General features: G+C 54.2%; 4 protein-coding genes across 4 annotated transcripts; all 4 read right to left on the reverse strand.

The window, feature by feature from the left end:
* Positions 1-472: 472 nt before the first annotated feature.
* On the reverse strand, positions 473-1,810 carry ColSpa_07722 (polysaccharide monooxygenase Cel61a; the record flags this gene model as incomplete). The annotated part of the gene is made up of 1 exon (XM_049273934.1): positions 473-1,810. The coding sequence occupies one exon, from the start codon at positions 1,808-1,810 to the stop codon at positions 473-475; it is 1,338 nt and encodes a 445-aa protein (XP_049129891.1).
* A 3,091-nt stretch (positions 1,811-4,901) lies between these two features.
* Positions 4,902-5,711, reverse strand: ColSpa_07723 (uncharacterized protein; the record flags this gene model as incomplete). Its single annotated transcript, XM_049273935.1, has 1 exon — positions 4,902-5,711. The coding sequence occupies one exon, from the start codon at positions 5,709-5,711 to the stop codon at positions 4,902-4,904; it is 810 nt and encodes a 269-aa protein (XP_049129892.1).
* Positions 5,712-8,867: 3,156 nt separating this feature from the next.
* Positions 8,868-9,125, reverse strand: ColSpa_07724 (uncharacterized protein; the record flags this gene model as incomplete). The annotated part of the gene is made up of 2 exons (XM_049273936.1): positions 8,868-8,981; positions 9,048-9,125. 2 exons carry the CDS (start codon positions 9,123-9,125, stop codon positions 8,868-8,870), a joined length of 192 nt encoding a protein of 63 aa, XP_049129893.1.
* A 1,928-nt stretch (positions 9,126-11,053) lies between these two features.
* On the reverse strand, positions 11,054-11,938 carry ColSpa_07725 (uncharacterized protein; the record flags this gene model as incomplete). Its single annotated transcript, XM_049273937.1, has 2 exons — positions 11,054-11,197; positions 11,393-11,938. The coding sequence occupies 2 exons, from the start codon at positions 11,936-11,938 to the stop codon at positions 11,054-11,056; spliced, it is 690 nt and encodes a 229-aa protein (XP_049129894.1).
* Positions 11,939-12,703: the final 765 nt, after the last annotated feature.

Consider the following 12,703-nt stretch of genomic DNA (forward strand, 5'->3'; position numbering starts at 1 on the left):
TGCCTCCATTAGAAACGCCGGCGCCAAAGCTATATTAACATGGTTCAGGCTTGCACTTTATTTCAATGTAGATGAAACCGGCTGTTGTTCAGCAACGCTCAAGACCACGGTTCATCCGATCATACGCGAAGAAGAAAAAAAAAGAAGAAAAAGAGGTATAGTCAACATTTTCGGGAATTATTACAATAGGCAAGCGCCTCACAATCACTGCAGACGGTAATCACGTGGAGACGTTTTTGAACGTGACAATGGTACGATCTATATCGCTATGATATATACGTTAGGTAAATCGATATACAGGAAAGACTTTGTACATGAAGCAGACTGGCCCAAGACCAAATCAGAATTGTAGACGCCACAAGTGTGAACGTCCACAGCGAACCCAATGGCATTTCATCCCCTGAGCCATCCAGGCCGCGTCAACCTCTCAAGGCAATCCACCAAAAGCAGTCGGTGGCGTCTCGGAACTCATTTATGCGAGGCGACGCTCGTGGAGGGTCATGCGCTTGGCAACAGCAGTGGCAGAGGGAGTCTCGGCGGGGCAGTCGTCCTCATCGTCAGCAGCCTGGGTGGGGGTAGGGGTGGCGACGGGGGCGGCGGACTCGGCAGGGCAGTCATCCTCATCCTCATCAGCAGCCTGGGTAGGAGTGGGAGTGGCAACCGGGGCGGTGGTCTCGGCAGGGCAGTCGTCCTCGTCTTCAGCGGCCTGGGTAGGAGTAGCAACGGGGGCAGCGGTGGTGGTGGCGGCGGGAGCAGACTCGGCGGGGCAGTCATCCTCATCCTCCTCCTCGGCCTTGATGGTAGGAACGGAGGCAGCGGCGGAGACGGCAGCGGAGGGAGTCTCGGCGGGGCAGTCGTCCTCATCGTCAGCGGCCTGGGTGGGGGTAGGGGTGGCGACGGGAGCCGTGGTCTCGGCAGGGCAGTCATCCTCCTCCTCGGCGGCGGCAGTCTGGCTAGGGGTGGCGGCAGAGACGGCGGAAGTGGCGGGAGCAGAGGTAGCGGCGGGAGCGGCAGAAGAGACGGGAGCGGCAGAAGAGACGGGGGCAGAGCCGGAGCCGGAGCCAGAGCAGGAAAAGACGGCAGGGCCGGGGATGGTGTACTCCTGAGCCTTGTAGGCGTCGTAGGTGATACCGGCGTCGGTGCCCTTGTAAGCACCGGGGAAGGCAACCAGGTCAGAAGGGCTGGTGCTGCCGGAGCCGGTAACCTCAATCTGGTGGCACCCGGGGTAGAACTGGGCGCCGGGGTAGGAGTAGGAGGCGTGGAGGGCGATGATCTCGTGACGGACGAGGTACTGGCCGGGGGCAATGCACTCGGGGATGGTGTACTTGACACCAGAGTTGCCAGCCTTCATGAGAGGGGTAGCACCCCAGGTGTTGGAGGTGCCATCACGGCCCTGCTCCTGAATCTTGAACCAGACAGCGTCGGTGCCCGGCAGCCACGTGGTGCAGTCGTCGTTGGCGCACTTGGCCATGTAGGTGATGGTAGGGCCGATGTGGGACTCGGGCCAGAGGGTCCAGTTAAGGGTGACCTCGGAGCCGGCGGCAGCCTTAGCAACGAGCTTGGCGGGCTTGGAGCCCTCAACACCACCGGCGGTGTAGCCACCGCACTGGAGGTCGATGCTGGTGACGTCCTCAACGGGGCCGTTGCCCTGGATGGGACGGGAGATGCGGTCGGGGGCGGGGTTCATGTACGGGTCCTGGTAGGGCTGGTAGAAGGTGTAGTTCTCACCACCGATCAGACCATCGTTGACGATACCGTGAGCAGCCGCCAGGGCTGCGGATCCAAGAAGGGAGGCGATAGTGGACTTCATTGTGGCGGTTGGAGGGGTTTGTGAAGGGGTTTGTTGTTCGAGAAAGGTGCCGGAGGCTTGACTGTGAGAATATCGTGGTCGGTTGGGAAATGAGTGGTGGTTTGAAGGTCTAGGACCAAAAAAGAATGAATGACTACCGGGTCAAGTGAAAAGAATGACGAAAGTGGAATGAAGGAATGAGATAGACACACAAGTCAAGTGAAGCTGAACACTATGGATCGTAGAAGGAGAGACCAGAACTGGTGAAGACCAGGCAGAGACAGTGATATATACGAGAGAGCATCCTGTGGCAGGGTGATTTCCCAAGACGGCCGCTTGCACCGTTGGCTTGCCTCTCAACTCCATCGGGTCAAGATTGAAAGGACCACTTCCGCCGCTCCGCCAAAGTTTCAATTATACGCAGGACAATCATATCCGGCTACTTGGTGGGGATAAACATGGGAAGGGGGATCTCGCGTATGCGGGAGACAGGCAAGGCTGGGATGTGGGATGTGCTTTAGCGGTCTTGGATTTGGTGTACTGCGAGCGGTGGATGCATGCTAGGGATCTGAAAGATGTGCCCCAGGGGAACAAGCCAATGAACTCACAGCCAGTACTTCTACGTTGGCGGTCGCGAGAAGCTCGGAAGGTAAGAGTCCACAACCCCCCTCGAGGATGACAGGACTGCGTTTACGCTGGTGTGTGTGATATAAACTGAACATATTGGACGTGGCCCAACGTTGTGGAATTGCTTGGGGTACTAGTTACCGCCTGGATAGGTCACCCATGAGCAAAGTAACCACGGATACCGTAGATCAGCTATCGGACTGTTCGGCCAAGAGAGAGAGCCCTTGCCGCCGTTCGACACAAGCCTCAAGACATGACATTCAGGTCCAATCTGTCATGTCGTTGTCAGTTGAGAGAAGGAAATGTCAGTCGAGTTGACATGCAGGCGGCAGGCAACACGAAAATGGTGAGACAATGCGAACCCCCCTTTGAGCATGGGACGACTTTGAGAGTCCAGCCTTGAGGGGTACGCCCGGCCGGGGGCCATGGTGCCTTGTCCCCACTCCCGAGCTTCGCTGGCCGAACCGATTGGCTCGTTCCGGCGTCAAGGCCCCCGGTCAATCCACGTCCAGATCCCTGTGAGATCCCGGCGCCCACCCTGAAACCGCCAAGTCCTGAGACCCGTCCCCTTCTTCTTAATTACATCGCCAAATTCGCCCTGCGTCCTCCGTGGCTGCAATCAACGCTCTACACGCTATATCTCGAAAGAGGCTCAACGTCCTGAGCCGCCGCAGCGGAGCCTCAAGGATAGCCCCTCAAGGTCGAAAAGTTGCCGTTCAAAGACCACTTTGCCCCCTGCACCACGCATGGCAGAATGCAGGCTTCCACCCCTTTCCACCAATCCTCTGCACTTTATCCCAGCAGAGCGTTAAGGACTCGACAACTTTTGCCGCCAGCAGCTGACCTGAGCGCGTGCAGGGCCTTCTAGGACCACGGCGCCCAAGCCTGGACCTCGACGTCAACTCCTGGTCTTCTCGCAGGGCGACGTGCAAACATTGCAGGCCTGACCACTTTCTGGGTAGCTCGGCAGGCTAGACCGGCCAGGATTTTCTGAGCTCGCTGGACCTGCTGGACTTGTCTTGCGGCCACTGTCAGGCATCATCAAGATTGAACTGGGCCCAGCGTCTGTGAAGTCTGGCCTGATTCGCCCTGCAGTTCCTCTCTTTTCTTCTTTCGCCCGCCAATATTCGGACATGAGCTTGACGCGACCCAGCCAGCGATGGGCCAGAGGGGCGAGAGGGGCCATGTGGCGGCCCCTGAACGCGGGAACAATAACCGTTCTGAGCAACGCCTTCTGGCAGGGCCATGTCGGCCGTAATTACGCTTGATTGTCTTTGCCCGTCTGGCAGCCTAGTTTGGCCCGGCAAACTACCGGTACACTGGAAGGAAAGGATTTTTTTCGATGCGAGATTGATTTAAAGTAAGGAGATGCCCACTCCCCTCTCCGTGATATGCATTGCCAATAGTCTTCCCGTGCCCACCTGCAATGTGCTGGCCCGAGGCTAACAATGACGTCCTTGGACGCATGGCTATGTATCCATTAATGCGGGAGGAGCCCGAGCAGGAGTGTTGGCGCCCTCGTCATCACAGCTGACATTCTTGACGCTTTGAAGAGGGCGATAGTGCCCTCTCGGAGCCGCGTGCCGTCTTTGCCTACCGCCGGGTCTGTCGGCCACGGCCTTGTCGTTCCATCCCTATCCATCTTCCCCGTCCAAATCTCCCTCACCCCCGGTCAGCGCTTCTTCGCTTCACCGCACATCACTCGCGTCTTTTTGATGCTCCACTGGGGCTGGCCATTTTTGAGCGAGCCAGACAGCTGGAACCCCCTTTGCAACTTCCATCGTTATTCCATTCAAGGTTGGAGACCCAACAAGGGTTTCCCGCCCCTTTTCAGGCGATCGGCGAGCGCCTAACAAACACAAACACCGCCGATCTCATGGCAATCCTCGCCTGTTCTCCCTGGACAACCAACCGCATTCCAGCCTTCGGTTCGTGGCACAGTCCACTCTGCAGAATACTCATGATCGATGCGACGCCAGGATGCCTTCGTGGAGAGAGTCGATCGCGTCTGTGGACTGTGAACCCGGGGCTTGGCTTTTTCCACAGAGAGTCTTTGTATTCTCGGCCGAATTGACCACTGCCTTACGGACGCGATTGAAAACGCTTGGGCGACAAGAGTCTCGGAGCGCGCGACCCTGACTCGGTCTATTCAGATTCGAGCAGGTGGCTGCAGCTTCACTCAACATGATGCACGCAGAAATGCCCCTGAGTGCGCAGCAACGAGACGTACTTTAAATGATGGGATCCCTCAAACCACAGCACTTTATCCCACAGTCACAGCGCAAGCGGATTGAGTCATGGCTGATTTGCATGGGTTTGTCCGAGCCCTTGGGCACTCTTATCTATCCTAAGTTCCTAACACGTGGGTATCAAACTAAACTAAACGAAACAGTTCATGAGCATCTTGAGAACAAATCGTGCTATAGTGCATTAATGAAGCACCTTCATAACCAGGGCTATAAAAGCCTGGGCCGGCCGTGCAGCATCAGTGGTTGTTGCGCCTCCGCTGTCTCTGTCGCTCGCAGATGGCCAAGCCGGATATAACAGCCATGATCGCCCATCGTTCACCCAGCTCGCCCGTCAGACCACTGCCCGTGAAAGCGAATTTGGCCACCTTGGACATGCTCATCCCAGCATCCGTCCAGACGGCGACCACTTCCTTCCCGTCGCCTCCCTTAAAGGCCGACGGCGCGGCTGCTTGAGCCAACCTAACCAGCTTCCAGCCTCTGCTTCTGCCGTCCAGCATGGCGATTGCTTCGCCAGAGCTAGGTCTCCACTCGAATTGCTCGAGTCTTTGGCAGTTCGGGCCAACTCCCATCGCGAAAATATAGCTTGACAAGGGAAAGTTCGTCCTGCATTCCAGGTCGATAATGGGTGCTCCTCCGGGACTGCCTTTGGGCGCAGGGGGGAGCGTTATGCTCATCCTGCCGCTGAAACTGTGGTGTTCCACCGACGCCAGCGGCGGGGAGGTGTTTGCCGGCCCGGAGTGCAGTATGATTGGCGGCGAACTGCTGAGGCCACTGTGTATTGACATGGCGTAGAATGGCTGGCTTTGGTGTTCACCGAGAACCATCGTACGGCTGAAGCTCTGCGAGTAGAGATTGAATGCGGGCGGGAACTGGCGAGCGACCTGCGGCGGCGGCGGCGGCATTGCCGGTCCCGGGGTCGCTCGGGGTGGTGCTTGGGTGCTGGGGACAGGACTGCTGCGGGGCTTTGCTTCATATGGCGGCGGGGCTTCGTCCGCAGGGGCGTCTGGAAGAGGCTTCATTCTCAGGTATTCGGGGGCGAGTGTCATTGTCGATTTACTTCAGATACAGTTGGATTCGGTAGAGTGGATTACGAGTACTTTGCGGGTATTGATAGGTTTCTATCAACATCTGGCTCAACCCGGGATTCCTCAACTATTAAAGCAGTCTCATTAGACATGATGTCAGCCCGAATCCTCTTCACAGCCACGCGCATGGCGAGAGTCAGGTGGCACGGTTTCGCCCGGCGAATATGATCTACACTTCACAGCCACATCTCTAGGGTCCGCCCAGATCTACATAACTGCGTAAAAGAGCCCTTGCATAGATCATCTCAAGGATTTGTTTTCGGCTGCCCCGTCCACGCTTGAGAACCGGACTATTCCTTGGTCCAGAGGCGCAGTCGACTATCTTCCCCAGGAGCGAACTGCATTCCTGTCAGACTCGGCATTGCCCTTCTTGTCCTTGGTAGAGTGGAAATGTGATGTCTTCTTAGATGACTAATATGACTTGATGCAATGTCGAAGGCAAGACTGCAGGGTCTCTACAGTAGACTATAGGCCCCAGCGGAGGTTAATGATCGAAAGAACGATTGTCCAATTTGGCGAACCGATTGAATTGTCCAACCTTCGTCGCGATTGCATCTATTTTTACGTGGGCATTCTGCCTCTCACTAATGCATGTTGTTGTGAGCTTTGCAGGTCACCGGTTGCAATGACCCTGTCCCATCATCGTACATTCAATTCCTGAGGCGACCAAGGTTACCATGACGGGCAAGTGTCGCTCGCACATTAAAGAGCACAACCGCCGCACTCTTGATGTCTACGATGGCCCGTCTACAATGCTTACTAGTAACTGCAGGTTCTAGATAAGGTCGGTAACAATTCCCGCCTGTTGCAGTGTCTTTTGTTGCTCAGGTATAGCTCGAACGTGCGATCTTGAAGATGACCAGGGCGCCAATGAGTTCCGAGTATAAAGTCCGCAAGCATGCTTCGACCGCTATCTTGGAGACCTTGACTCGGTTCCGATTAACTTCTTCCCACTTTGCGATGAACCTGCTTTTCTTAACAACCTTGATGGCCGTGGCGAACCTCTTCCTCCTCCAGATGCTAGAGAACCCTACTTAAGGCCATTGTTAAAACAAAAGTCGTCTTTCCGCTAGTCTAGATGTATTGTTTCAGCCGTTTCCAACTTAAACCGAAGCGAGCTCGCCAGATTGTTAGATATTCCACATGCTTCGTGATTACGGATCATTCTCATTCTTGCCAATGTGATGTATACCAACATGTCCTTGGCGTGTTGTGAGTGCAACAGGAGTGAGAAACAGCTGGGAACAGTCCACCGCAAGTAGTGCTAGATCAGCGTCAACGACTGAATTGTCGGTTCTGAAACAGTACAAATATACCGGACTCTAGCCGTTGATAAGTTGGAAGGAGTAGATGCGACAAAGTCTGATCAGTAATTCCCGTTCTCGGGCATAGTGCTGCTGGGCAAAGCGCAATCATCGTGAACTGAGCATAGCAGAACAAAGTTGCGGACAGCGGGAATATAGGCGAAAAGGAGTGCGGTTATCCTAGTCGGCGGTGGCTCGTAGAGACTTTGCAGCGGCGGATGTGTCGATTCTTACCATTAGTCCTCACATGATACATTACGCAGCACACTGAAAGGCTCAGTAAATCCCATGCCTACTAACTCTATGCTGTGATTTTCGGATAGACTCGTAAGAAAAACAGACTACATACTTGGGACTACTCATCTCTAGTCCTAACTGGTAAAAAATAAAAACACTAACGATATCTGTTCTTTAACAACGATGTTACCATTGCCGGCACATATAGATAGAAGTGTGGCAGCATATGCAATCGAGTCTATAGCCCCTATTCCTTCTATTACAAGCGACAGAGAAGGTACGACTGAGATGTTCGATCGTTTCAGTGGTCTCGCGGCAATTCAGGTGCCTTAATAGCAGAGTAAAGTTATCAGCTTTGGAAACCACAAAGACGCGTTAGATGAAGGCAAGACAGGTATTCGGTCAAGTCTTCATAGCACATTGTATTCAATGGAGTTTTTTAACACCAAGCCTTAATGCTGGGAATGTCCAGGAGGCGGTTCCATCTTCGATATTTAGCATGACTACGCCAATCCTGCCGCAGGACAGAACACGCACAAACAGCCTGTTCCACAACCGACAAGAGAAAATAGAGCTTTCCCCTGCTGGGCGGAAAGGCACGGCGGTATGCGATGATCTTAAGGTTTACTTTGACCCCTTACGGCCAAGGCGGATATGTTAATCAGAAGACTAGTTAAACTTCCTATTCAAAACATGTCTGTAGTAAAAAGCGTTGGTACCGGGCCCTCGCTCGCTCTGACAGCCATGAATCGCACATAACAGATACATGAATAGTGCTTCGCATGACCCCCAAGTTGGCCGTGTGTCTGGTTGGCGTCTGTACAATCTCACTGTTCTATCTCAGCACTACTATCGTTCTGATGTCAATCATCGGGGCCAGGCTGATGAAGACAAAGCTGTCGGGTCCTAAGTCGGGACCAGTAGGGCTCTCCATGCTTCTTTCACGGCTAGTATCAGACTCCCGACTAATGCAAAGACATTTGAGGCATTTATGCAACAGATACGCAAGCTTACGGCAACCCAAACTATACTCGCGTGTCGCCAGTGACTTTGGGTATCAGATATGCCTCACCCTGATTGTGGTCCCTAGAGAGAATCTCGGAAAAAGGGGGGGCCTAGGTGAAGAAATTTTGCTTAAGCGATTGTCTGTTGAAATATTATACATGTTACACCTGCAAGGAAAGATAGCATCGAAAAGCAACCCCATATGAGATACTCGAGTACTCAAATGCGAGCGGGATTCCTGTAAACAGCAAGACCCTACCAAAAGCTTTAACCAGCAAGAATATGTCTGTCTCTTCCCTTTGCAAATTGTATCCTCCCAAGCTCGTAAATTATCCCAAATAATCGTGTTGGGCGATCTAGTCGGCTGTACCGCTCTAGTCGTGCCAGCCTCGCTATGTCGACTGCCCCATCATCATCCCAGGATGTACGAAGAGGGCGAAAACATCGTCTTTGTGTATAATGGTCTAGCATTCGCAGCTAGATAAGCGCAATCCTCCCAGCTGGGCCGACTCTCAGATATCGAACGTAACCCGTTTCTCACCTGGCTTTCATGTAAGAGACTCAAGTCCACTTAATCGCCATTGCATGGAAACCCACTGGAAGCCCTCCTCCTCCTGGAGCCATAGAAAGCATATGTTGAGTCCTCCTCCCCTTCGACTTCTTCAACTTTGCCTGACGTGAAGATCTATGCGAAACGGTCAGTACTGCGGGGCGCCCGAAAGCATCACGGCGGCCCCGGTGAAACACTTACAAAGTCGAACCTCGATGCGGCAAACACCAGAGCCATGAGCACGATGACCACCAAAAGCAGGCTACCCAGCCCGTTCATGTTGGCAAACATTCTCAACATATTTTTATATTTCTTCTTTCGGTTCCTGACAAGGGTCTCGCCCTTGGACGGGGAAATCGTCAATCAGTCGTGGTCTAGCTAGTGAGTGTCTGAGACACGCTCCTGTGGTGTCGCGAACCCGATTCGACGGCGCGGCAATCGACGGGAGTAGGAATGTTGGAACAAATTCCTGGCGCACCAGAAAGAAGAAAGGAGGGGAACGTTTTGAGACCTTCCGGAATCGCGACTTAAGAATGAATCGAATGCAACATGAATCGCGGCGATCACGCAGGGTCAGCCATGCTCCGGGCCGAATACATCAAGAGAAACCGTCGAGGGTGAGAAGATTCGCTGGTCCGACGCAGTAGAGTTGGGCCTGGCATACGAGGGCCTTATACACAGGGCTGGGCCACATGCCCGGTGACCGCCCCCGATCCGTAGCGGAAGCATACTTCTAACGGCCAAGAATAGGACAGTGAGCCATTGACGAAAGAGGGAAGAGATGCTGGGCCCTGCTCTGCCTTACAATGCGCAAGGCGGCACGTGGCGAAGGGCGTTCACGCGCCACAGCAGGATGCCCTGCGCTCGGTCTGATCATCCATGGGTGGTGGGCTCTAGGCAAGGCGAGGAACTCGAAACTGTCAGGCGTATGGAGGAAAAGTCTTGGTGTGTGTTGGAGGTGTTGGAGGTGTTTACACAGAGTGTCCGTTTCAAGATGCGTGGAACGAAGGGGGGAAAGTCTGGGGTAGGACGGAACTTAGACATGGAAAGCAAGTGGAGGTCCGGAAAGCACCAATCATGTCGACTTCAGAATAAGGAGAATGAGTATAATCGCAAAACGCTGCCCCCTCATTGTGCCTTTCCCGTAGGCCACCCACCCATGCCCGTGCAGGCGGGCGTTCGAACCGTCAAAAGAATGCGGGGAAAGTAAGCGAAAGGTGCATTACCTATGTAAGCAGGCCAATGTAAGGGGGACGAGGGATGTGAGGGTCGACCGAGACACAGACGAGAGAGAGAGAGCTGGGACTAGCTCTGTCGTTGTCCAATGGCTGGCTGTGTGGGTGGCCTGTTGGCCGCAGAGAAGGGGAAAATGGGTGCGGCAGAAACCCCAAGGAGTCAGCGTTCTGGAGCTCCTTCGAAATGACGAGAGAAGCAAGATGACGAGACGTGGAGCAGTATGGTTGGTGTGCGGCGACAAGGGGGACAAAGTCAACAGACTGAAGAGGAGAGTTATGTAGCACGGGCGGTTCATCTTGAAATGTCTCCAATCCTCCTCCCCACCCATCACGCGATGGATGGAGGAGTGTCGGACCAGTAATTTATATTCATTAGGTATTGTATCATTATCATATCCGTTGATGCCAGTCGACTGGCGTGTCTTGTTACCGTCAGACTGGCATCCGTCTCTCAACAAATCAATCCGTCGTGAAGTTTTCCCAAACTCGACCAAAACTCCGTGTTCTGTTTTTCCCACTTCGTCCGAAGATCCGGAACAGAATGCCACGCCAAGAGATACGAAACTCTCGCCCAAAGCGCCGTGCAGATGGGATGGACGCCATTTTTAAACTTTTGAGCCGGTGGATGCCGGCTTGTCCCAGGAGTGAGTGTAAGTGAGAGAGAGCGTGGGTGTGGAGGTGAGTGTGAGTGTGAGTGTGTGTGTGTGTGTGTGTGTGAAGGTGATGGTGATGGTGAGATGTCACCCTGCAAAAGGCGTTAGACCAGAACGGGGAAACGAAGATCTCCAAGTCTGACCACACACAGCTCTCTCTCCTTTCGTCCCCCAACAAAAAATAAAATAAACGATAATCAAAAAAGAGCAATCAAAGACAACACTGGTGGTAATCGCCCGTGGGACCAATACCATAATAGGCCAAGGGGACGAGGAGCGAGTCCGAAAGCAGACCAATCCCCCTTCCGGAGGGCATCAGCTAGGCTTCGTCCGCTCGCAGCAGCGCCTTGACCTCGAGAGCCTCGTTGACGATGAGCGCCCAGGTGTCGAGGATGTAGTCGCGCATCTCTATGAGCACCATGACCGCATACGCCGCCGTCATCATGGAAAGACAGTAAAACGCCTGGACCAACGTCAGCCCCAACACAATTTTTTTTTTTTTGCCTCTTTTGATTGACATAATTCTGGTTTGTTTGGTTTCGGATGCGCCTTCATTCGAAGAAATGAAGCGCATGCCCGAGCCGAGACAAGCCATGGGGCGGGAAAAAAACATGAGAGGAACAAAAAATAAATATGAGGATGATGTCAGAAGACTTACCGACAGCACGCCCAGGTCTCCCCATCGCACTAAGGCCAGCTCACCCAGCCCGTAGAGACCTTCGATACCGAATGCACTCGCGGCGATCGCTCCGCCGTCGAGCTTCGAACTGTAGATCACCCGCAGCTCCTCGACGCTGCGCAGTCCATCGGGGACGCTTTGGAATCCGTAGTAAAACATGCCCACTGCAAGCGGCATGGGCAGGGCGTGATACGCCCAGTTTAAGCTGGTGAAGACGCACCTCACAATGAGGCTCACCAGCTCTCTCGGCGGTCTCGTGAGATCCAGGACACCCCTCAAAAAGTAGTCGAAAACCACGGCGACCATTGTCGTCAGGGGATGTAATGGCTGCGGTTGCCGTTGTCGTGCGTGTTGCCGGGCCACCGTCGGTGATCGCCTCGACGAGGACTTGGCTTGCTTAGCCTGGACCAGGGCGGACAGCCTCGGGGCCGGGTTGTACAGGTGGTGCTGCTGGTAGTGGTAATTGTGCGGCCCCGAGAGGCCGGCACTCATCATGGCCTTTTGCGTAAACGTCTCCGTTGACATGGTATCGACGGAGGCCGCCCCAATGATGTGGAAGAGAGTTGTGTGGTGTGAGGTGATGCAAGGGAAAGGGAAGAGGGTGGCCTTGTCGTCTTAGACGATCCGGAGAGGACCCAGGTGAAGGGGCCCAAGATATAAGTCGGGAATCGGTGAGGTGTTGGGTGAGTCTGGGAGGCAAGATCCGAGCTAGGACGGAGAGGTGGTGCTCGAGCTTTATGACAAGCAGGGCAGCAAGGGCAGGGGAAGGCCAGAAAAGAAATTCCAAGAGGCAGTGTGGTGAGCTAGAATAGCGTTTGCTTTGCCTTAGCGTTGACTGCTAGCGACGCACCGTTCGCGACGACACCGACTTTATGCAGTAGGTATGCTTGGGGATCTTGGTGGGGTCGTTGATCGCAGCGTGTCGAGGTGGTGTCGAAAGGTAATGTCTCTGCCAGAATGTCAATCAGTCCATGCCTCTCTGCGTTGGGTGTTTGTGGGATGGTGTAGCGGTCGTGGTATTGGTGGTGGTGGTGGTGGTGAGGGAGGTGAGGCACATCCGTCAAGTCGTTTTCGGTCGCCGACCGAAACCATCACTCACATGGCATGGCGCCCGTCCAGCCCAGACGCGAGAGAGATGCAGCAGACACGCAGGTAAGCACGCAGTACGCTTTACGCTGCACTGAGGGCTGCTTACCAATGTCCGAATTCGACGGGTTGGGGAACACAAAAGAAAAGAAAACAACGACTTGGTGAGCCTTCGGGAGGCATCATCGGCACGTAGAGGAAATG

This window comes from Colletotrichum spaethianum (genome assembly GCF_022836535.1).
Source record: "Colletotrichum spaethianum MAFF 239500 DNA, contig20, whole genome shotgun sequence".
Classification (NCBI taxonomy): Eukaryota; Fungi; Ascomycota; class Sordariomycetes; order Glomerellales; family Glomerellaceae; genus Colletotrichum; species Colletotrichum spaethianum.